Source organism: Cornus florida, unplaced genomic scaffold, assembly GCF_030987335.1.
Source record: "Cornus florida cultivar Cherokee Brave unplaced genomic scaffold, ASM3098733v1 CherokeeBrave_3.0.0_Hap2_Chr01, whole genome shotgun sequence".
Classification (NCBI taxonomy): domain Eukaryota; kingdom Viridiplantae; phylum Streptophyta; class Magnoliopsida; order Cornales; family Cornaceae; genus Cornus; species Cornus florida.
In genome coordinates, this window is record NW_026775571.1 from 95,952,571 (window position 1) to 95,979,308 (window position 26,738).

Here is a 26,738-nt window from a genome sequence, read left to right on the forward strand (position 1 = left end):
TGGACACCTCATCGTTCGCGACTCAGTTCGATCAAATTGCAATCCAGTGCTGATCTCAAGAAGATGAATCCAATGGAGGAACTTCAAGACCTCTTTCACCAGGGCTGCTCTTTGGGTTGGAGTTCGAACTTTGTTTGACATATGCTCCACTCGCTTGTTTGGAATGATTTTCTCTTTCATGTTGGTTGGAAGTTCTGTTCCTTATAGGTTCTGATCTTTATCTTTTGAGATGAATAAATGTTTGACGTTGTTTGTCTCTTTGGCTTTGTTTTGGTGATTTTGGGACTTTTTGTTGGCTACTTTGTTTGTTTGTTTTGTTTCTTTGTTCCCTGTTTTGTCTGGGAACTTTGTATAAATTCGTTTTCTTCTAATATAAAAGTTTATCATTCAACAAAAAAAAAAAAAATAATAATATGTAGATGGCACGCATTTGTATAATAGTCTCAAAAGGTTATGAGGACACTATGGACCAAAAGAACACATAACTACATAATATCGTACAAGTAATTAGTTTTGTTGAGTAACTTTTTCATCCAATATTTTTTTGGTGTTTGTCATATTATAATGATTATTGTCTCAAAAACTTGTAAAAAATAAATTGTCCCATTAAATTTTTAACAAAAACAAAATCAAATATCATTATTAATTTTTGACCAAATCTCTTCAATGTCTGGACCATTAGCGCCCACCTTGTATAATATAATCTCCTCTTCCTCAATCGGGAAGTGAGAAAAAGAAAATAATAATAAAAAAAGAAAAAGTATTGTTTTCCTCAATCGGGAAGTTAGAAAAAGAAAATAATAATAAAAAAAGAAAAAGTATAGTCAATTTCCATATGACCAATTAGATTGTCCAGCTCCGCCTGGACTTCTGGCAATACTGCTTCTTTTACCCGTCCACAAGTTTTTCATCACATCCCTGGTTTTGACGAATTATTCACACACACAATCCAATTAAACACATACTAAGCATTCCAACCATGGGATGTCAGGATGCTGGGATGCTTTCGGCGCCTGTGATAAAATGACAATTAATTATTGGGTAAAGTAAAAAGTTTTAAAAGAACGCTCTTTTGACAAAATGACAATTAATTAATTAAAAATTTGGGTAAATCGGTAATTGACTGGGCTACAGTCAATGAGTCTTCGTAGCTAGCCGCCCTGCCGGCCTGATCCATGCATGGATTAGTTGATTACGCCTTCGGCGATCGTTTCCTATGTTTACATTCTGAACCGGATTTTGATCCATCAAAATAAATATAAGTCTCGTTTTCTATGCATATATGTATTGTCTCCGTAGACTATAAGTAATCAAAGAAGAGTACTTCCATTACTATACCGAAATGGCTTCTATGATCAATATCATCTTCATTACTACTACTGCCCCTTATCTGTTTCTTTGCTTTCTTAGCCTCCTCACCACTCAAATTAGCTCCCAACCTCCTCATTACTGCTCAAATAAAAACACTTACACTCCTAACAGCACTTATAGAGCCAATCTCAATAACCTCCTCTCTGTACTCTCCTCTAAAGCAAACAGGGTACCCCAAAACGGATTCTTTAACTACACTACTGGTGATGACAAGGACCCCAACAACATGGTTTACGGCATGTTTATGTGCCGGGGTGATGTTACCACAGATGAATGTCAGGAGTGTGTTGCAATTGCTAGTAAGGGGATACTAGATGCGTGTCCCAATCAGAAGAAGGCTATAGCTTGGTATGAAAAGTGCTTTATAAGATTCTCAGACAACGCAGCCTTACTCACCGAATGGAACACTTCAGTTTCCATCACTCTGTGGAATCCACAGAACGTCACCAATGAGCCTGCGCGGTTTAGGCAATTGTTGAGGGATACAATGAACGAGTTAGTGACTCAGGCTGCGGATTTTACTGATGGATCTGGTAACAAGTTTGCAACTAAAGAAGCTAACTTCACAGCGTTTCAGAAGGTGTATGCGCTTGTGCAATGCACACCGGACCTGTCTGCTGATGGTTGCGACACCTGCCTCCAGGATGGTATCCCACTTCTTCTAGATTGCTGCGACGGAATGCACAAGCAGGGGGTCACAATTCTGTTTCCGAGCTGTAATATTCGTTACCAGTTCTACCCCTTCTATACCATGGTTGCCTCTGCACCAGCACCACCACCTCCTCCTCCAAAATCTAATTCTACTTCTGCCACAAAAGGTGAACCCCACATCGGATACATATAATTTTATTAATTCATGTAGGATATAATTATATTTATTAATGCATCCTATACATATAGTTTTATTGATGCATGTAGGATAATCAGGGAAGGGGGAAAAAAAAAAAAAAAAACAGGAAACCATTCTTGCGTCCCTCTCTCAATAATCTAGGGTTGGGTTTTCATCATCCCATTGTTATGAAAGGCTTGTGTTTCCATCTGAACGGATTTTAATTGGAGAGGTGGATGGATGGATTGAAGATCGAAACAAATTCATAATAAAATCCAAACAAGTGGAAAACTCTTTAATAGTTCTACACTATTAGAACTTAATTACTACCTTTTACAGAAAGTAACAAAATTTCTGTTAATTTATACCAGACTTGCGTCCATCTCTCAATAATCTAGGGTTAGGTTTTCATATTTCCATTGTTTATATATATATATAAGATTAAGCCTGGAGGGCTTATGTTTCCATCTAAACCTGGTCTAATTGGAGAGGTGCGTGGATGGAAGATCAAAACAAATTCATCACACTCAAAACTAGTTTTGATCTATAACTGATCTATATATATTCTCTCTCAGTTCACCACTGTAATTAATGATCAAAATTTTAATTTGAAATTTATACAAATATTGGACTTATTAACAAACGAATTATTTACTTTGTCAAGTTGAAAAGTGTGAAAATAATCATTTCAAAGAGACAATTTAATAGGTTTTTCACTAATAGATCTTATAGCATGAACTACTTTTTATAGAAAGTATTAAAATTTCTGTTAATTTATACCAGTTTAATTTGCGTCCATCTCTCAATAATCTAGGGTTGGGTTTTCATCTTTGCATTGTTATGGTGATAATATATATATATATATATATATATATATATATATACATACACCCTGAAGGGCATATATATGTTTCCATCTGAACCTAGTCTAGTTGGAGAGGTGGATGGATGGATTGAAGATCAAAACAATTTCAGAACAAACTCCAAACCAGTTTTAATGTATCACTTCTCTATATATATTTTATCTCTTTTCACTATTTTCATGAATAATTAAAATCGTAATTTGAAATTTATATAACAATTGGACTTGAACAAATTAATTATTTACTTTGTCAGGTTGATAAGAGTTAAAATATATAATCATTTGAAGATGATGTTTAATAAGTTTTACACTAATAGATCTTAACTTAAAGCATGTACTACGTTGTGTATAGAATGTAATAAAATTCCTGTTAATAGATGATCTTTTCCTTTTAATTCTTACTGTACAAAACTCCCACCACAATTCCATATTTGTTAGAATTACAAGGTCTTTCTCAGTTCTCAATACAAATCACTATTGGCCTCCACTGTCATTTGCCCTCCGATCTCACCCCAACTTGTTCATAATAGTCAAAGTTCAATTTTTCCAATTAAACCATTCAGCGATCAAAATCTACAACAATCATAAAACATCTAATACCATATAAAATTTCAATTTAAAAGCTAACCTAAATCAAGCTATCCATGGGAAAAAATTTCAAATTAGTTTCAAACTTACTGATTTTCTAAGCTATTGACTTAAGATGATATAAGCTTAGATATCGTGTATATTATAACATTTGGAGAATATATTATCTATTAGGATGTGTTTTCCTTGCATCGACAAGTTAATAAAGGTGACAGACATCATTTGGTGAAACTATCACAGTGGTATAACACCCTGTAATAACAGATGCTGTGGTTGTAATTATTAATTAGACATATATTGGGACCTAAAACCATAATACCATTAGGTAAATGTTAAGGTTCCATATAAAAATATAAAATTGGATCATTTCTATACTATTTCATCTTATTTATCTTTTTTTGTTTTCGTTGTAAATCAATTGTCAAGGTATATTGGCATAGAATTTTCACAATTTAGTTTTTGGTTGATGCAGGAAAAGGAGAAATCTCATCGCAAGTAATTATTACCATTGTTGTTTCAGTAGTTGTTGCACTTGTTCTTTTCTCCACTGGCTTTTTGTGCATAAAAAAGAAAGCAAGAGAGAGATGCAATGCTATACAAGAAGAACTTACTGGTAATACAAGAAAAATAAAAATTAAATGAAAAAAAATAACGAAATTTTTGTTTGTACCTGTCTGGACCATTTGCTTTTGTATATATTTACTGTTTGGTTTTGTAGTTGGAAAAGATTTGATAACAACACAATCCTTGCAATATGATTTGAGAACAATTGAAGCAGCCACAAATAACTTCTGTAATGATAACAAAATTGGTGAAGGTGGATTTGGTGCCGTCTACAAGGTAACAATTTACTTAGTTCTTCTACAAGCATTCCAAGATTCCACTCTTTGTGCCCTGATGACATACGTACTTACTATGATATTTGGAATAACAATTAATTGTTATCACATACATTCAGGGTACACTTCCTAATGGACAAGATATAGCAGTGAAGAGATTATCTAAAAGCTCCAGTCAAGGTGAAGAAGAATTCAAGAATGAGGTTATATTGGTTGCCAAGCTTCAACACAGAAATCTAGTGAGATTAGTGGGATTCTGTTTGAAAAGTCAAGAAAAATTACTCATCTATGAATTCGTCCCCAACAAAAGCCTCGACTACTTTCTATTCGGTTTGACCCTTCTCAACACATAACTATGTCCTTGAATTTCCTTTCTACTTAATTTTATTACAAATATGATTTTCATGAAGGCTATTAATTTCTCCTCTCAATTGTAGGAAATTTTAAGCAATTACTTTTAAAATATATATGAATCATATTACACGTGCAAGCAAAGTGTGTATATGACAACTACTGTTCAAAATTGTGAAACATTTCATGAAAATATAAATGCATGTGTGAAACAGGAACTAAAGACGATAGATTTCAACTTAGAATGTGTTAGGATTTCACATACACAATTAGCACCTAGAATAGATAAAAGCACACACACAAGCAAAACGAGATTTATGTGGTTCGGCAAATTGCCTACATCCACAGGCGAAGAAAGACTATCTTTACTTCAAATTTGTATTACTCACTTTTTCTTTTCTCACAAACTCAACTCATTTTTTCTCTTAATTTATAAAGTCTTCAAAAATAATTTTGAGACACAAACCAAACAATCTCCACCTTGGCTCAAAATTCATCTTCACATGCTCCTTCATAGCTCCACATTGACTGGAGATCTTTAGACATTGAACCTAACATCTTCTTTCTTCTTATCATTCTTCGCTACTCAAATAATTCCAAGTTCAAATAATTGAACCTAGAATCTACTTTCGCATCACCAAATCGTACTCTTCTTACTTTTGGAATAAAGGTTGGTGCTTTTGCAATTGCCGAGACTTCTTCCTTCTCTTGATCTTCCAATTTAGTAGATCTCGAAACAGGCTTCCATTCTGTTTTTACAATTGCTCCACCTAGCATAGTATTTCCTAACAAAATATAGAGATTATTGACCTTCCTTCCCAAAAGCATAACATGTGGTCCCCTTCTAATCTTCATTAATCCATTATTCGATTACTTCACACTAATAACCCTTGGAATCCAATTCCGACATAGATTACTTTCCTTCTAAAACTTGGAATTAGAATATGATGTAAATTCATTTGAATTATTACCAAACCATTCGTTGTCTTGATTTTGATTGTTCTAATTCCCATAACATCACAAGAAGCATTATTCCCCATAATTACCTCACCACCTACAGATTTGTGTAGCAAATCACTCTTTATGAGGACACATATAAAAGGAACTCGCAGAATCAAGTATCCAATCCTTAACTTCTCCCTTATTATCAATGATTGATAATGATTCATCATTATCATCTTTCTTTCGTATCCCATGACACAACAGTAGCAGCGGATGCGCTCTCCTTTGTTTCTGGACAATACCACTGAATATGCCTTTTTCTTTCACACTTGTAGCATCTTTTCTTGGCACAAGATTTCTTGAAGCTCTAAATCTCTTCTTCTCTTGAGCAATAAGAGCTTGAGCCTGAGCATCACGACTCTTTTCATTATTCAACTTGTTCCACTGAGATTGTATCTCACATATAAAGCAAAGTATTGAATAAATGCTTATGGGTAGAACGTATTGATGTTAACAAAATAATTATTTTAACCTCATCACTTAACTTGACATCAACTTTAGATAAATCACAAATAATTTTGTTGAACTCACCAAGATATTCTTATAGGCTTACCCTTTCTTTTCTCCTAAAGTAATACAACTTTTGCTTCAAGACTAATCGGTTGGTGAGATTCTTTCCCATATACAAATTTTCCAACTTCTTCTGCATGTTCGCTGTTGAATCTTCTTCTATCACATCATACACAATATCATCCACCAACATCAATCGAATCACACTCATCCATTTCTTCAATCTTTTTCGGTTTCTTAACCAAAGTTTCTCCTAGTCCTTGCTGAATTAGTAAATCTCGCATCCGAACTTGCCAAATACTGAAATTCCTTCTTCCATCAAATTTCTCGACCACGTACTTTCCTTCTGTAATAGTTGCTACCATGGCTCTGATACCACTTGTTAGGATTTCACACACACAATTGGCAACTAGAACAGATAAAAGCAAACACATGCACAAGTAAAACAAGATTTATGTTTTTTCGGTAAATTGCCTACATCCACAGGAGAAGAATGACTATTTTTACTTCAAATCTTTATTACACACTTTTTCTCTTCTCACAAACTCAACTCATTTTTTCTCTTTCTACAATCATCTCTTTTTTCCTCTCTACCTTACCCAAACCCATATATATTTGTAGTCTCTTAAAAAATCCAATTCCTTGTTGGACAAGAATTATACCACTTGTTTACAAGGAGTCACCAAATCATTTTTAAGTCTAAAATAGAAATTTATTAAGACAAAATTTCTTTCACAAATTTCAGTCTTCCAAGACAGAAAAGGAAACTAATTTATGCAATTTTATCCATTATCTCTCCATGATTTTATATAAATTACTTTTATGTACATGATTAAGTATAGCAGTTGTACACATTGTTATATATATTGTAAAACATTCACATAGGATATCAAGTGAGAAGAAATGTCTTCCACATCTCTCTTTTTACTAATTTTTTTCATGAAATCGAAGCAGGCAAGGACTTGTGTTCAAAACTAATGGTCACCGATGATAAAAATCAAAACACTGTTGGAAAAATAGAAAGCCACTCATGAGGGAGTGTATTGAAGGATTTGTATATTAAAGTTATACCCTCAAACATTTGGAGTTTATATTTCCCTGTTTGATTAACTGTATTAAATTATTATATAATAGTATTAATTTTAATGATGATCAATGTACAGATTCAGAAAAAGGAAAACAACTGGATTGGTCAAGGCGTTACAAGATTATAGGTGGCATAGCACGAGGAATTCTTTATCTACATGAAGATTCGCAACTTAAAGTTATACATCGGGATCTCAAAGCTAGCAATGTATTATTAGACGGGGACATGAATCCAAAAGTTTCAGATTTTGGCATGGCGAGAATTTTCTGTTCGGATCAAACCGAAGGAAGCACAAGTAGAATAGTTGGGACTTTGTAAGTTCCTAAGTCTTGCATCCTCCATTTCTGTTTTCATAATCTAAATTAATAAATGTATAGATTACTGGTCCGACTAGAATGTCTAATGGAAAATAATACACTTCAGTATATGCATGCTTACTTTAATATATTTAATCTATGTTTTTTTTGATGATTTCTTCTTTGTTGAGCTTTTGTGCATCATGTCATCAATACAGAATATTTATCTATGATTAAAAAACCTTGTTTGTAAATTGTTTCTTCTTGTCTTCTTATTTTTGGATTGTAGTGGTTACATGTCTCCAGAATATGCCATGCAAGGTCAATTTTCTGTGAAGTCTGATGTGTTTAGTTTTGGAGTCTCAATTTTGGAAATTATAAGTGGCAAGAAGAATAGTAGCTTCTATCAATCATATGGTCCTGGTGGCCTTTTGAGCTATGTGAGTATAGACAAAATATTGCAATTGTTGTTTTTCTTTGTCAATGCAAATATCGCATTTCAACGTTCAAGAAAATAAGTGTCAATTTCTTCTTTTTCTTGCAGGCTTGGAAACATTGGAGAGACGGAACACCCTTGGAAATAATGGATCCTATTCTGAGAGATTCTTATTCAATGGATGAAATTATTAGATGCATCTATATAGGCCTCTTGTGTGTTCAAGAAGATATGGATGCCAGGCCCTCTATGCCTTCTGTAGTTCAGATGCTCAACAGTTCTCTTGATACCCTACCACTGCCTCAGCAACCTCCATTTTCTGTCCGTGGTAGGACAAATCAGTTGAAGTCCGCAAACAGAACGGAGTTGTTTTCTTTGAATGAAGTATCAATAAGTGAACTAAATCCTCGATAATGTTACTGAATTTATGAATGTTTGAAATTGTAAATAGTTAAATAAGCTAGCTGAAGCTCACAAGATATAGAAACGTACATACTGAAGTTGAAAGACTTCGAAATCAAAATAAATTCCAAATTGTGCATGCTATATATTTAGAGTATACAAGGTAAAAATTTAGTTAGTTCGTGTATAGGCATTTCAAAAGTTTTCAAATTTTTTAGAGCAAATAAAACTCTCACAGGGCACTTGCATAATGACGAGAACTGTTCAAAGATATGAAACATTTCTTGGGCAATATAACTGAGTATATGGAACTAAAACATCTGAAGTTCTAATTTTCTTCTCTTTAAATTTGTCTTTGAAGTGAATTGTTCCGCAATATATATATATATACTAGAAAAATATATATTATCTTCTCTTTAAATTTGTCTCTGAGAAATGATTATTGATTTTTTTATTTTTTTTTTTCGCACTATATTTATATATATACTAGAAAAATATATAATTATCTTCTCTTTAAATTTGTCTTTGAGAAATGATTAGTGATTTTTTTTTTCCCCCATAAATTGCTTTAGATTCTTTGTGCAGTATAATGAAGAAGTCGACAAAAATAAAATTTGTATATCTAACATCATAATATAAATAAACATGTTTATGTTGTGTTAAATACTTAATCAAGTGACTTCAATAATTAGAATTATATTGAGTAAACTCATTGTGAAAAATATTGTACAAGAAAGAAAAAGAGATTAATAAATTAGGCTCAATTGAAATACAAAGTTGCACTACTGTAACTCTCCAAAAGTAGATTAAGAAGAAGATGATAAATCATCAAGAATGACATCAAGGAGTCATGAAGGTCTTACCTAGCTAGCTAACTCATGTGCCACTCGATCTATTGCATAATCTAGGACACCAAACCAGCTAAAGACCCAAATTAACTTTTAACAGAAATTTTATATCATCAACAACAATGGATCAGATGTCTTGAGGGTAACTCCTTTCTTTTCTATCACCTTTGCAATAAACCAACTAATAATTGAAAATTAAATTTTTTTATTTTTTATTTTTAAAGAAATGCTATCAAATTCGAACCACAAATTCTGTGAAAGAGGTCAAAGATTGGATAATGTTAAATAACGACGTTTTGGGAGAGAGAAATTTTAAAGATGGTGTTACTGTTTGCAGGTAAAAAAAAAAAAAAATAAGACTCCTACATGGAAAATAAGACTCACGACAAATGACGTCCTTGCCAGGACTAGAATAAATGGAAAGGGTAACAAACCTTGCTCTCACAAGAGACTGACGACTCGCACCTGGATGCACCCGACACCTTGTCACATGCTACACACCAACTGTCCAACCATGGACACCTAATCTCACATGAGATGAACTAAACTCCTTACACATAAGGAGAAGAACCAAATGGATACCCGTATGGAACTATAAACTTAATTCTCGGCGACCTCGCCACTAACGAACCATCATACACTATCAATACAGAAACCTTGCGTATGATACCCCGCAACGCCCAGGCTAACCAAAACCAATCAGATCCCTACCACCTATTTGTCGAGTACTAAGATATAACTCACAACACAACTATCGGACAAGAGTATTAATGCTCACAACATACCAACACTAGAAATGATCACAACCCATTAGACACCGCATCCCGTCACTCCCAAATAACAATCCCTATGCTATAAAATGGCATTTTACCACTCGTTCCATTATTACCTTCCCAGACGATATTACCTCGATCACCGTGCACTGTTGACTTGTGACCTCAGTCACAACAACCCACTGACTCGTCAAAAGAAAAAGGTGTCTATCTGGCAACATCGTCCTCTTTGGCTCTAAAGACTAAACCGACCATAATCGCCTCAACTGGCACACAATCCCATCACCTACCTGACAACATGCAACAACAACTCATACTCTCCAATCCACCCTCCAATCTTACCCCAAACCATTCTGTTCATCAATAATAAACATCACGCCATAATGCCTCTACTTCCAAAATCCTCGAATGACAACTCAAACCTCTCATCTCACCAGATTGCCAAGTCATTACCAAGCAATTCCTTCTATGACACCATCATAACAAAATAATAAGCATTACTCTTAATACCTCCCACATAGCCACTACTTGCCACTAGAAAAGAATCTCTATATGGCAATACCATTCCGATAAATCCTAAAGGAAAAATGAGCACAAAAACCAGAATGCTCAACATCCAAATGTCTCCTCAAACCATCTACAATGCAATCAATCACCAACGCTTAACCGGCCACCCTAACCATTCTTTCTAAGATAATCTACATTCCTTAACAAGAAAGCTTCATACCCCATGTTCAACGTCACTACTTCCTCTCTTCCCCGTTCCTTAGAACCCCCTTGGCCCCGACAAAAGTTAAATGGGGCTACCAACTATACCTACAAGATCAACTTCGTCCCAATCATTCTTATCATCAGTCTACCTCTGTGGATCTTCAAACAAATAGCACTATCTCTTGATACCCCAGACATAATTAAAATATAACTCCAGTCCACATCCTTCAATTTCTAAAACACAGTCCATTTAGTATATAATACCCACAATCTATCACCTCATCTGCAATCGACCAGCACTTCAATGACCCCATACTACCTGCCTTATTGTACAACCTTGCATTACCCAGCTAAAATTGACCATTATACGACACCTCGAGATTCTCTTGACAACAGTGCCAACCCATAAACCCGCTCATTGACCGAGCCATGCAATCAACTCACCATGAGTCAATTACCCGCGGCACACTCCTGTAGTTTCCCAGAATGGGAATCACCTTTTAACCAACGATAACCAACACACTTTCTTAGACTGTACCAGAACATTTGCAATACACATCTACAACCCATAAACTACATTCGTGACTCAAACAACCTCTATCACACCTACCACGACCAGTTCAAAAAGAACCTCCGCACCAAACCGTGACCCAAGTCATAAATACTAACCTCCTAAAGTCATGCCAAACCCTTACTCACAAACTTGACCTTCACAGTCACGGGAACCCATCCACCGATGCATGAAACTCACAAACAATGAGGACACCATGCCATGGAATATGAACCCATTCCACAGTCGTGCTCTGAGCACTGCACAAAATGCAACAAGAAGATTAAAATGACTACAAACCAAATAGCTCAATCCAAGAGCTAAAAGTCTAAGCCAAATGTTCGATAAGAACTGGCACCCAACAACCTTAGAGCAACCGAGCTCCTTGCCTACTCAGGTCAAAACTCACACAACTATCTATACGCAACAGGTACTCTACCGTATTAGCAACCATCACATACTCATCCGTATATACGCATAAGAATATAGGTATATATATAAGACATGCATATATATACATATGTATACATAATAACAGGGATATAAACCTTGACACGACCGTGTCTTATCACATAAGTTTTAAACAATAAGTCCATTAATTTATTATGTGAAATTAAACATCCCGTTCATCCTCATTATCATTTCCTATAATACCCACTTGCACAACCCTTGCTCAACTGTCCATCACATTACCATGCACCACTTACATGTCATAACCCACACTCACTACTTGCCATCATATCACGTATAATATGTTTCAATCATTATCACATAGATATTCCATATACGTGGCTATGTAACACATATTTTTAACATTTAATTACGTAAGCATGTGAACACCTATCAAGAAAGCATGTCTTTTAAAACCATAACACATAAGTAATTAAGCAAGTAAGCATGCTTCATAAAACAGTAAGTACATAAACACCAACAAGTAATCAACGTAGGTCAACCTTTTACCCCTCTAGGCAAGCCACTACCCGTCGTCCTTAGGTTTTCGAACCTAAAGCTCTGATACCAAATTTGTAACGACCCGAACCCGATGGTCCGAATCGCTAACTGAGTCCTTGCCCAAACTCGAGGTTAGCTAAAGACGTTATCATCATTTCCTTTGTCAATACATAATAGATGTGTCATCCCAGGGTTTATAAATAATAATAATAAAATGAGATCATAGCTACAAAATAGGTCAAATAGTCCACTAACCTATCAAAACCTGTGGAGGAACGTCGTCCGCCACTTTCTTCTCGTGACCTGAAAAATGTTAAATAATGGGGTGAGCTAAACGTTTAGTAGGAAGTGTCTAAGACACACCTTTTATGACACCGTGAATCCACATAGAGAATAGAAAGTAAGAGAATGGGATCATATCTCGGGAGTCAAGTAAAACCACTGTATCATCAACAAACATACATATCTCAACCAATTACCAAATACACCACGTATGCCAATGATGTGCTATGCCATGCAATGTCACTCACCGTTTCTGAAACAATACCGTTTCAACATCCAAACCGTTAGTGTAATCCGACCTAAGGCACCTTTAAGGCGTCACGAAAGGGGAATTGGCTAACCATCCACGACTACAAGGCACTTCCAAGGCATCGCATGCGGCCTGGTTAGCTCAACCACACTAGTATCTCTCCCTAATCTCCTCTCTAGACCACACTAACCCCATGGACCATTAGGCACCTCCTAGGCATCCGGGCTTTCACAAACACTTTTCAAAAACATTTCCCAAAACAATTTCATTGGTTTAGAAAAAATACTTTTCCTTTTTTTTTTTTTTTCCCCCAATGGATGCATGAATGCTTCATGCTTCACAATTTACCATAATTTTCACATCTTCAAACCTTAACAACATTTCATACTAAAGAATAATTTTCTCATGAATTTATAGCATGTTTTAAGTTAACAAAATTTCTAGAATTACACATATTAAACAAGGACATAATCACAAAAGCATGCTTTATATATCTAATCAACAAATCATTCACACTTATATTATTTACACATAACACACATAGAGATACACATCATCTATCTAGCATCATGGCAATTTCTCAAGAAAAATTTACAATAAATCCCATACATTCCATCTACATCATGATCGTATTATTAAGGGAAATCCTAACATTTATTTTCATAATTTCAACATCACTTTCCTTAACAATTAAAAATCATGGGACATCTAAAATGTCAATACTAAACATGTATCTTCACCACCAAGTATATAATCATAATCATTGATTCAATTAACACATATAATACATCTATCACCTTAATTACATACAACCACAACAACATAGGTAAAATTGCTAAAATCAAACATGTTTAGAATCAAATTAAAAGGGAAACTCACAAAAGATCAAAGAAAACATGAATTAGAGCACCCCTACCTCAAAGAATGCAAAACCCCCAAATCAAGCCCTAGAATTCGAAATCCCAAGTGCTCCAAACTGAAAATTGCTCTGATCAAAACGTAGATCTCGACGCGCTTATGAACTTTGCTTTTTAAGGCAAAGTCTAATTCTCACAAGTGTGGCTTTGATCTAAGCTTGATAATGTTGAAAAAGAAAAGAAAAAATAACTGTGAGAGAAACAGAGAGTCTGCGTGGGAGAGAAAAAAAGAAACTAACGCTTGGAATGGCCTTAAAGCCATTATAATGGCTTATACACTATAACAGGTCCCACAGCTTAATAACATAACATTAACATTATATATATATATATATATATATATATGTATGTATTATAAACATTACAGTTCTCTTACAGATGCGACTCGACCATCCCATCTGTGCCTGCCTTTTGCTGAATCTCTCTGGTCGGACTCTCTGCCTAGCCGTCGTTGGACCGATCATGCATTATTGTCGGTGACCTGTCTTATTCTCTTTACCAGATCTATACGCAAACCTTACTTCCCACTATTTCACTATCATCGGAATAACGAGTATTCTAGTCGTTAATTGCTGTTCAATCTGTTTCACGCTCAAAGCTGACCGCCGTCAGTTCTTTTGCTCCCCGTTGACCAAGCACTTCAATGCTCGTCGTTGGTTGGTTCTTCAGGTTCTCTGTTTGACGCCGGTCATCACCATTCCTTGCTGCTTATCCTTCTGTATGGTCGTCCTTGTTCGTCAATCTTGTCAGTCTGCTTCGTTCTGCTTGCTATTTATTCTATCCCGTATCGGCACCAGTGTTCTCTTCCTCGCCGTCTGCACCTTCTTCTTGTTCTCTGTTTGATGGGTTTGTAAATTTTTTTTTTGGTGTCATTTCTTTTGGCAGATTGTTCCTCTTTGTTGGGGAAAGGGAAAAGAGCTTTGCACATGCACTGATAAGGGGATGTAGGACCCATTATATCACGCCTGATAGTGAAAAAAAAAAAAAAATTGTTTTCCTTATTTGGACTGTCCCAAACACAGTTTCATCAGATTTTGGCTTCAGAAGCCTTAGCCCGGTTCAGCTTTGGCCTTGTTTAGTTCAGAATTTTATTTTATTTTATTTTATTTTATTTATTTATTTTTTTTGCCTAGATCAGTTTTAGCCTGTCCATTTCAGCTTTGGCCCACCGGCGTTACCGACTCTCGTTCCACCAGAGTTTTAAGGCCTTATTGTTGGTGACCAGCTAAGATTCGGCACAGTTGTTGAAGACTGACGAAGTTTCGGCCTATTGTTGATTACCGGCTTAATTCCGACCATTTACTGGCTACCGGTTTAGTTCCGGCCTTTTACCGGCTTTGTTCTGGATCTTTTTCATTTCTCGGATGGATCACCTTGGTGTCTCCAGGTGTTGTTCCGGCCCATTTCTCGGCTTTGTTCCAACTATTTCCTTGCATTGTTCCGACTCTTTCCCGGTATTGTTCCAACTATTTCCTGGCTTTGTTCCGATTATTTCCCGACGTTGTTATGGCCTTTTGGATGCTTTTTACTCCACCACCATTTTCCTGATTTCATCTTCAAACTCAATTTGGTTTCGACAAACCCATCTTGAGTTTGTGGGGGGAATATTGAAATATATATATATATATATATATATATATATATATATATATATTATATTTTGTTTCATTTTTCCTTCTTTCCTCCTTGATTTGTTTCTTTTCCCTTCTTTCCTCCTTGATTTACTCTTGATTTATTTCTATATATTGTATATCAGTATAATGTAAACATCATCAAGAAATACAAGCAATAAGATAAATGTAACCTCAGTGGCTCTTGATCCATAGATGTAGGCCTTAGTGCCAAACCATGTATATATTGTGTTCTTAATCTTTCTCTGTTTTATCTTCCTATTTTACATCTTATATTTCCGCATTATAAATTTAACATCCTCGAGAATCCAATGGTCTCTACCTTGCACAAGTGCCACTGGTCGAACTTCCCCAGAATTGTAATCCAAAATAGTGATCAAGCTCTACAACCTCAATAGTAGAAATTTGTGATGTTCATCATCGCATCTTTGATCAGGAAAATGCAACGGGGTAATCAGGTGGATGATTGAGATGGGATTTTTGAGAGGTTTCACAAATCCCATTGCTCATTTAGTGTTTCTGATAAGTGCCAAAAGATGCACATCTCAGCCCTTATTCTTGCAAATGTTAGCACCTCATTTCTATCTTTATTCATCTTTTTAGTTTGATTTGTTTCCGATTTTAGGTGCTTAGGGCTAATTTGAGCCGAATCTAGCGCTTTAAGGCTTCAATGAAATTTTAGAGAAGAAGGGCAGCTGAAGAGGAGCAAAAATGCAAAATTGGCTCCACGCGATCAATCGTGTACGTGGACACCTCATCGTTCGCGACTCAGTTCGATCAAATTGCAATCCAGTGCTGATCTCAAGAAGATGAATCCAATGGAGGAACTTCAAGACCTCTTTCACCAGGGCTGCTCTTTGGGTTGGAGTTCGAACTTTGTTTGACATATGCTCCACTCGCTTGTTTGGAATGATTTTCTCTTTCATGTTGGTTGGAAGTTCTGTTCCTTATAGGTTCTGATCTTTATCTTTTGAGATGAATAAATGTTTGACGTTGTTTGTCTCTTTGGCTTTGTTTTGGTGATTTTGGGACTTTTTGTTGGCTACTTTGTTTGTTTGTTTTGTTTCTTTGTTCCCTGTTTTGTCTGGGAACTTTGTATAAATTCGTTTTCTTCTAATATAAAAGTTTATCATTCAACAAAAAAAAAAAAAATAATAATATGTAGATGGCACGCATTTGTATAATAGTCTCAAAAGGTTATGAGGACACTATGGACCAAAAGAACACATAACTACATAATATCGTACAAGTAATTAGTTTTGTTGAGTAACTTTTTCATCTAATATTTTTTTGGTGTTTGTCATATTATAATGATTATTGTCTCAAAAACTTGTAAAAAATAAATTGTCCCATTAAATTTTTAACAAAAACGATATCAAATATCATTATTAATTTTTGACCAAATCTCTTCAATGTCTGGACCATTAGCGCCCACCTTGTATAATATAATCTCCTCTTCCTCAATCGGGAAGTGAGAAAAAGAAAATAATAATAAAAAAAGAAAAAGTATTGTTTTCCTCAATCGGGAAGTTAGAAAACGAAAATAATAATAAAAAAATAAAAAGTATAGTCAATTTCCATATGACCAATTGGATTGTCCAGCTTGGCCTGGACTTCTGGCAATACTGCTTCTTTTACCCGTCCACAAGTTTTTCATCACATCCCTGGTTTTGACGAATTATTCACACACACAATCCAATTAACACATACTAAGCATTCCAACCATGGGATGTCAGGATGCTGGGATGCTTTCGGCGCTTGTGATAAAATGACAATTAATTATTGGGTAAAGTAAAAAGTTTTAAAAGAATGCTCTTTTGACAAAATGACAATTAATTAATTAAAAATTTGGGTAAATCGGTAATTGACTGGGCTACAGTCAATGAGTCTTCGTAGCTAGCCGCCCTGCCGGCCTGATCCATGCATGGATTAGTTGATTACGCCTTCGGCGATCGTTTCCTATGTTTACATTCTGAACCGGATTTTGATCCATCAAAATAAATATAAGTCTCGTTTTCTATGCATATATGTATTGTCTCCGTAGACTATAAGTAATCAAAGAAGAGTACTTCCATTACTATACCGAAATGGCTTCTATGATCAATATCATCTTCATTACTACTACTGCCCCTTATCTGTTTCTTTGCTTTCTTAGCCTCCTCACCACTCAAATTAGCTCCCAACCTCCTCATTACTGCTCAAATAAAAACACTTACACTCCTAACAGCACTTATAGAGCCAATCTCAATAACCTCCTCTCTGTACTCTCCTCTAAAGCAAACAGGGTACCCCAAAACGGATTCTTTAACTACACTACTGGTGATGACAAGGACCCCAACAACATGGTTTACGGCATGTTTATGTGCCGGGGTGATGTTACCACAGATGAATGTCAGGAGTGTGTTGCAATTGCTAGTAAGGGGATACTAGATGCGTGTCCCAATCAGAAGAAGGCTATAGCTTGGTATGAAAAGTGCTTTATAAGATTCTCAGACAACGCAGCCTTACTCACCGAATGGAACACTTCAGTTTCCATCACTCTGTGGAATCCACAGAACGTCACCAATGAGCCTGCGCGGTTTAGGCAATTGTTGAGGGATACAATGAACGAGTTAGTGACTCAGGCTGCGGATTTTACTGATGGATCTGGTAACAAGTTTGCAACTAAAGAAGCTAACTTCACAGCGTTTCAGAAGGTGTATGCGCTTGTGCAATGCACACCGGACCTGTCTGCTGATGGTTGCGACACCTGCCTCCAGGATGGTATCCCACTTCTTCTAGATTGCTGCGACGGAATGCACAAGCAGGGGGTCACAATTCTGTTTCCGAGCTGTAATATTCGTTACCAGTTCTACCCCTTCTATACCATGGTTGCCTCTGCACCAGCACCACCACCTCCTCCTCCAAAATCTAATTCTACTTCTGCCACAAAAGGTGAACCCCACATCGGATACATATAATTTTATTAATTCATGTAGGATATAATTATATTTATTAATGCATCCTATACATATAGTTTTATTGATGCATGTAGGATAATCAGGGAAGGGGGAAAAAAAAAAAAAAAAAACAGGAAACCATTCTTGCGTCCCTCTCTCAATAATCTAGGGTTGGGTTTTCATCATCCCATTGTTATGAAAGGCTTGTGTTTCCATCTGAACGGATTTTAATTGGAGAGGTGGATGGATGGATTGAAGATCGAAACAAATTCATAATAAAATCCAAACAAGTGGAAAACTCTTTAATAGTTCTACACTATTAGAACTTAATTACTACCTTTTACAGAAAGTAACAAAATTTCTGTTAATTTATACCAGACTTGCGTCCATCTCTCAATAATCTAGGGTTAGGTTTTCATATTTCCATTGTTTATATATATATATAAGATTAAGCCTGGAGGGCTTATGTTTCCATCTAAACCTGGTCTAATTGGAGAGGTGCGTGGATGGAAGATCAAAACAAATTCATCACACTCAAAACTAGTTTTGATCTATAACTGATCTATATATATTCTCTCTCAGTTCACCACTGTAATTAATGATCAAAATTTTAATTTGAAATTTATACAAATATTGGACTTATTAACAAACGAATTATTTACTTTGTCAAGTTGAAAAGTGTGAAAATAATCATTTCAAAGAGACAATTTAATAGGTTTTTCACTAATAGATCTTATAGCATGAACTACTTTTTATAGAAAGTATTAAAATTTCTGTTAATTTATACCAGTTTAATTTGCGTCCATCTCTCAATAATCTAGGGTTGGGTTTTCATCTTTGCATTGTTATGGTGATAATATATATATATATATATATATATATATATATATATATACATACACCCTGAAGGGCATATATATGTTTCCATCTGAACCTAGTCTAGTTGGAGAGGTGGATGGATGGATTGAAGATCAAAACAATTTCAGAACAAACTCCAAACCAGTTTTAATGTATCACTTCTCTATATATATTTTATCTCTTTTCACTATTTTCATGAATAATTAAAATCGTAATTTGAAATTTATATAACAATTGGACTTGAACAAATTAATTATTTACTTTGTCAGGTTGATAAGAGTTAAAATATATAATCATTTGAAGATGATGTTTAATAAGTTTTACACTAATAGATCTTAATTTAAAGCATGTACTACGTTGTGTATAGAATGTAATAAAATTCCTGTTAATAGATGATCTTTTCCTTTTAATTCTTACTGTACAAAACTCCCACCACAATTCCATATTTGTTAGAATTACAAGGTCTTTCTCAGTTCTCAATACAAATCACTATTGGCCTCCACTGTCATTTGCCCTCCGATCTCACCCCAACTTGTTCATAATAGTCAAAGTTCAATTTTTCCAATTAAACCATTCAGCGATCAAAATCTACAACAATCATAAAACATCTAATACCATATAAAATTTCAATTTAAAAGCTAACCTAAATCAAGCTATCCATGGGAAAAAATTTCAAATTAGTTTCAAACTTACTGATTTTCTAAGCTATTGACTTAAGATGATATAAGCTTAGATATCGTGTATATTATAACATTTGGAGAATATATTATCTATTAGGATGTGTTTTCCTTGCATCTACAAGTTAATAAAGGTGACAGACATCATTTGGTGAAACTATCACAGTGGTATAACACCCTGTAATAACAGATGCTGTGGTTGTAATTATTAATTAGACATATATTGGGACCTAAAACCATAATACCATTAGGTAAATGTTAAGGTTCCATATAAAAATATAAAATTGGATCATTTCTATACTATTTCATCTTATTTATCTTTTTTTGTTTTCGTTGTAAATCAATTGTCAAGGTATATTGGCATAGAATTTTCACAATTTAGTTTTTGGTTGATGCAGGAAAAGGAGAAATCTCATCGCAAGTAATTATTACCATTGTTGTTTCAGTAGTTGTTGCACTTGTTCTTTTCTCCACTGGCTTTTTGTGCATAAAAAAGAAAGCAAGAGAGAGATGCAATGCTATACAAGAAGAACTTACTGGTAATACAAGAAAAATAAAAATTAAATGAAAAAAAATAACGAAATTTTTGTTTGTACCTGTCTGGACCATTTGCTTTTGTATATATTTACTGTTTGGTTTTGTAGTTGGAAAAGATTTGATAACAACACAATCCTTGCAATATGATTTGAGAACAATTGAAGCAGCCACAAATAACTTCTGTAATGATAACAAAATTGGTGAAGGTGGATTTGGTGCCGTCTACAAGGTAACAATTTACTTAGTTCTTCTACAAGCATTCCAAGATTCCACTCTTTGTGCCCTGATGACATACGTACTTACTATGATATTTGGAATAACAATTAATTGTTATCACATACATTCAGGGTACACTTCCTAATGGACAAGATATAGCAGTGAAGAGATTATCTAAAAGCTCCAGTCAAGGTGAAGAAGAATTCAAGAATGAGGTTATATTGGTTGCCAAGCTTCAACACAGAAATCTAGTGAGATTAGTGGGATTCTGTTTGAAAAGTCAAGAAAAATTACTCATCTATGAATTCGTCCCCAACAAAAGCCTCGACTACTTTCTATTCGGTTTGACCCTTCTCAACACATAACTATGTCCTTGAATTTCCTTTCTACTTAATTTTATTACAAATATGATTTTCATGAAGGCTATTAATTTCTCCTCTCAATTGTAGGAAATTTTAAGCAATTACTTTTAAAATATATATGAATCATATTACACGTGCAAGCAAAGTGTGTATATGACAACTACTGTTCAAAATTGTGAAACATTTCATGAAAATATAAATGCATGTGTGAAACAGGAACTAAAGACGATAGATTTCAACTTAGAATGTGTTAGGATTTCACATACACAATTAGCACCTAGAATAGATAAAAGCACACACACAAGCAAAACGAGATTTATGTGGTTCGGCAAATTGCCTACATCCACAGGCGAAGAAAGACTATCTTTACTTCAAATTTGTATTACTCACTTTTTCTTTTCTCACAAACTCAACTCATTTTTTCTCTTAATTTATAAAGTCTTCAAAAATAATTTTGAGACACAAACCAAACAATCTCCACCTTGGCTCAAAATTCATCTTCACATGCTCCTTCATAGCTCCACATTGACTGGAGATCTTTAGACATTGAACCTAACATCTTCTTTCTTCTTATCATTCTTCGCTACTCAAATAATTCCAAGTTCAAATAATTGAACCTAGAATCTACTTTCGCATCACCAAATCGTACTCTTCTTACTTTTGGAATAAAGGTTGGTGCTTTTGCAATTGCTGAGACTTCTTCCTTCTCTTGATCTTCCAATTTAGTAGATCTCGAAACAGGCTTCCATTCTGTTTTTACAATTGCTCCACCTAGCATAGTATTTCCTAACAAAATATAGAGATTATTGACCTTCCTTCCCAAAAGCATAACATGTGGTCCCCTTCTAATCTTCATTAATCCATTATTCGATTACTTCACACTAATAACCCTTGGAATCCAATTCCGACATAGATTACTTTCCTTCTAAAACTTGGAATTAGAATATGATGTAAATTCATTTGAATTATTACCAAACCATTCGTTGTCTTGATTTTGATTGTTCTAATTCCCATAACATCACAAGAAGCATTATTCCCCATAATTACCTCACCACCTACAGATTTGTGTAGCAAATCACTCTTTATGAGGACACATATAAAAGGAACTCGCAGAATCAAGTATCCAATCCTTAACTTCTCCCTTATTATCAATGATTGATAATGATTCATCATTATCATCTTTCTTTCGTATCCCATGACACAACAGTAGCAGCGGATGCGCTCTCCTTTGTTTCTGGACAATACCACTGAATATGCCTTTTTCTTTCACACTTGTAGCATCTTTTCTTGGCACAAGATTTCTTGAAGCTCTAAATCTCTTCTTCTCTTGAGCAATAAGAGCTTGAGCCTGAGCATCACGACTCTTTTCATTATTCAACTTGTTCCACTGAGATTGTATCTCACATATAAAGCAAAGTATTGAATAAATGCTTATGGGTAGAACGTATTGATGTTAACAAAATAATTATTTTAACCTCATCACTTAACTTGACATCAACTTTAGATAAATCACAAATAATTTTGTTGAACTCACCAAGATATTCTTATAGGCTTACCCTTTCTTTTCTCCTAAAGTAATACAACTTTTGCTTCAAGACTAATCGGTTGGTGAGATTCTTTCCCATATACAAATTTTCCAACTTCTTCTGCATGTTCGCTGTTGAATCTTCTTCTATCACATCATACACAATATCATCCACCAACATCAATCGAATCACACTCATCCATTTCTTCAATCTTTTTCGGTTTCTTAACCAAAGTTTCTCCTAGTCCTTGCTGAATTAGTAAATCTCGCATCCGAACTTGCCAAAAACTGAAATTCCTTCTTCCATCAAATTTCTCGACCACGTACTTTCCTTCTGTAATAGTTGCTACCATGGCTCTGATACCACTTGTTAGGATTTCACACACACAATTGGCAACTAGAACAGATAAAAGCAAACACATGCACAAGTAAAACAAGATTTATGTTTTTTCGGTAAATTGCCTACATCCACAGGAGAAGAATGACTATTTTTACTTCAAATTTTTATTACACACTTTTTCTCTTCTCACAAACTCAACTCATTTTTTCTCTTTCTACAATCATCTCTTTTTTCCTCTCTACCTTACCCAAACCCATATATATTTGTAGTCTCTTAAAAAATCCAATTCCTTGTTGGACAAGAATTATACCACTTGTTTACAAGGAGTCACCAAATCATTTTTAAGTCTAAAAAAGAAATTTATTAAGACAAAATTTCTTTCACAAATTTCAGTCTTCCAAGACAGAAAAGGAAACTAATTTATGCAATTTTATCCATTATCTCTCCATGATTTTATATAAATTACTTTTATGTACATGATTAAGTATAGCAGTTGTACACATTGTTATATATATTGTAAAACATTCACATAGGATATCAAGTGAGAAGAAATGTCTTCCACATCTCTCTTTTTACTAATTTTTTTCATGAAATCGAAGCAGGCAAGGACTTGTGTTCAAAACTAATGGTCACCGATGATAAAAATCAAAACACTGTTGGAAAAATAGAAAGCCACTCATGAGGGAGTGTACTGAAGGATTTGTATATTAAAGTTATACCCTCAAACATTTGGAGTTTATATTTCCCTGATTAACTGTATTAAATTATTATATAATAGTATTAATTTTAATGATGATCAATGTACAGATTCAGAAAAAGGAAAACAACTGGATTGGTCAAGGCGTTACAAGATTATAGGTGGCATAGCACGAGGAATTCTTTATCTACATGAAGATTCGCAACTTAAAGTTATACATCGGGATCTCAAAGCTAGCAATGTATTATTAGACGGGGACATGAATCCAAAAGTTTCAGATTTTGGCATGGCGAGAATTTTCTGTTCGGATCAAACCGAAGGAAGCACAAGTAGAATAGTTGGGACTTTGTAAGTTCCTAAGTCTTGCATCCTCCATTTCTGTTTTCATAATCTAAATTAATAAATGTATAGATTACTGGTCCGACTAGAACGTCTAATGGAAAATAATACACTTCAGTATATGCATGCTTACTTTAATATATTTAATCTATGTTTTTTTTGATGATTTCTTCTTTGTTGAGCTTTTGTGCATCATGTCATCAATACAGAATATTTATCTATGATTAAAAAACCTTGTTTGTAAATTGTTTCTTCTTGTCTTCTTATTTTTGGATTGTAGTGGTTACATGTCTCCAGAATATGCCATGCAAGGTCAATTTTCTGTGAAGTCTGATGTGTTTAGTTTTGGAGTCTCAATTTTGGAAATTATAACTGGCAAGAAGAATAGTAGCTTCTATCAATCATATGGTCCTGGTGGCCTTTTGAGCTATGTGAGTATAGACAAAATATTGCAATTGTTGTTTTTCTTTGTCAATGCAAATATCGCATTTCAACGTTCAAGAAAATAAGTGTCAATTTCTTCTTTTTATTGCAGGCTTGGAAACATTGGAGAGACGGAACACCCTTGGAAATAATGGATCCTATTCTGAGAGATTCTTATTCAATGGATGAAATTATTAGATGCATCTATATAGGCCTCTTGTGTGTTCAAGAAGATATGGATGCCAGGCCCTCTATGCCTTCTGTAGTTCAGATGCTCAACAGTTCTCTTGATACCCTACCACTGCCTCAGCAACCTCCATTTTCTGTCCGTGGTAGGACAAATCAGTTGAAGTCCGCAAACAGAACGGAGTTGTTTTCTTTGAATGAAGTATCAATAAGTGAACTAAATCCTCGATAATGTTACTGAATTTATGAATGTTTGAAATTGTAAATAGTTAAATAAGCTAGCTGAAGCTCACAAGATATAGAAACGTACATACTGAAGTTGAAAGACTTCGAAATCAAAATAAATTCCAAATTGTGCATGCTATATATTTAGAGTATACAAGGTAAAAATTTAGTTAGTTCGTGTATAGGCATTTCAAAAGTTTTCAAATTTTTTAGAGCAAATAAAACTCTCACAGGGCACTTGCATAATGACGAGAACTGTTCAAAGATATGAAACATTTCTTGGGCAATATAACTGAGTATATGGAACTAAAACATCTGAAGTTCTAATTTTCTTCTCTTTAAATTTGTCTTTGAAGTGAATTGTTCCGCAATATATATATATATACTAGAAAAATATATATTATCTTCTCTTTAAATTTGTCTCTGAGAAATGATTATTGATTTTTTTATTTTTTTTTTTCGCACTATATTTATATATATACTAGAAAAATATATAATTATCTTCTCTTTAAATTTGTCTTTGAGAAATGATTAGTGATTTTTTTTTTTCCCCCCATAAATTGCTTTAGATTCTTTGTGTAGTATAATGAAGAAGTCGACAAAAATAAAATTTGTATATCTAACATCATAATATAAATAAACATGTTTATGTTGTGTTAAATACTTAATCAAGTGACTTCAATAATTAGAATTATATTGAGTAAACTCATTGTGAAAAATATTGTACAAGAAAGAAAAAGAGATTAATAAATTAGGCTCAATTGAAATACAAAGTTGCACTACTGTAACTCTCCAAAAGTAGATTAAGAAGAAGATGATAAATCATCAAGAATGACATCAAGGAGTCATGAAGGTCTTACCTAGCTAGCTAACTCATGTGCCACTCGATCTATTGCATAATCTAGGACACCAAACCAGCTAAAGACCCAAATTAACTTTTAACAGAAATTTTATATCATCAACAACAATGGATCAGATGTCTTGAGGGTAACTCCTCTCTTTTCTATCACCTTTCCAATAAACCAACTAATAATTGAAAATTAAATTTTTTTATTTTTTATTTTTAAAGAAATGCTATCAAATTCGAACCACAAATTCTGTGAAAGAGGTCAAAGATTGGATAATGTTAAATAACGACGTTTTGGGAGAGAGAAATTTTAAAGATGGTGTTACTGTTTGCAGGTAAAAAAAAAAAAAAAAAAGGTAAAGTACAATGACACCCTTCAAATTTGTCATAAGGATATGCATATATAAGTTTTTTATTTTGGATAATAGAACCCCTTAAGGTTAAAATGTTGACAAAAACACCATGTTGCCGACTGCCGTAGGGGATTGATCAAATTTGACTGTTTTAGCGACCTTTTTCACTTTTACGACTTTATAAATTGAACCAATCTATCTCAACATTGACAAGAAATTACAAGTCACCAACACATTGCCAAGTCACACTTCGCCTTCTCTGATATGTTTTTACGTTTGTCAATTTTATAGGACGAGAGGTCGGTGTGGCCGTGGTGGAGGCTAATCTGGGTGAGGGTGGTGCAGCCGAGGCCATTGCACTCGAGGCAGCCGCCAGTGTTGTAGGATAAGTGCATGTTGGAGTAGTTGCAACCAGTGTTGTGTCTGCCGGGAAGGATCAGTGGGTCAAATTTCATCGTACACGTCACCAAACTCAGGTTTCGTCGTAGATTCTCTGACAAAATCTCAGTTCGCCGTCGATGACTGCATCTTATTTATCGACTCACTGGATCTCTTAGCGATGACTTTCGTCTCCGTCGACAACGACCTCGTAATCTGCAATGACCATCTATGCTTTAATTTGGGCGTTCACTGCCGCCGCCAACAACCCGATCTTTGTCTTCACCGACTACATCTTTACAGACACGAGCAAAACAACAATTGCCGTTGAAGATGTTTCACGGGTGCCG

General features: G+C 34.7%; 1 protein-coding gene across 1 annotated transcript; it reads left to right on the top strand.

Annotated features, from left to right (window-relative positions):
• Window positions 1-1,342: 1,342 nt before the first annotated feature.
• On the top strand, window positions 1,343-24,817 carry LOC132278157 (uncharacterized). Its single transcript, XM_059779971.1, has 16 exons — window positions 1,343-2,189; window positions 4,123-4,263; window positions 4,369-4,490; window positions 4,609-4,819; window positions 7,516-7,753; window positions 8,025-8,175; window positions 8,280-8,565; window positions 14,358-14,692; window positions 14,741-14,799; window positions 17,642-18,420; window positions 20,359-20,499; window positions 20,605-20,726; window positions 20,845-21,055; window positions 23,748-23,985; window positions 24,257-24,407; window positions 24,512-24,817. The coding sequence occupies exons 1-16, from the start codon at window positions 1,343-1,345 to the stop codon at window positions 24,815-24,817; spliced, it is 4,338 nt and encodes a 1,445-aa protein (XP_059635954.1).
• Window positions 24,818-26,738: the final 1,921 nt, after the last annotated feature.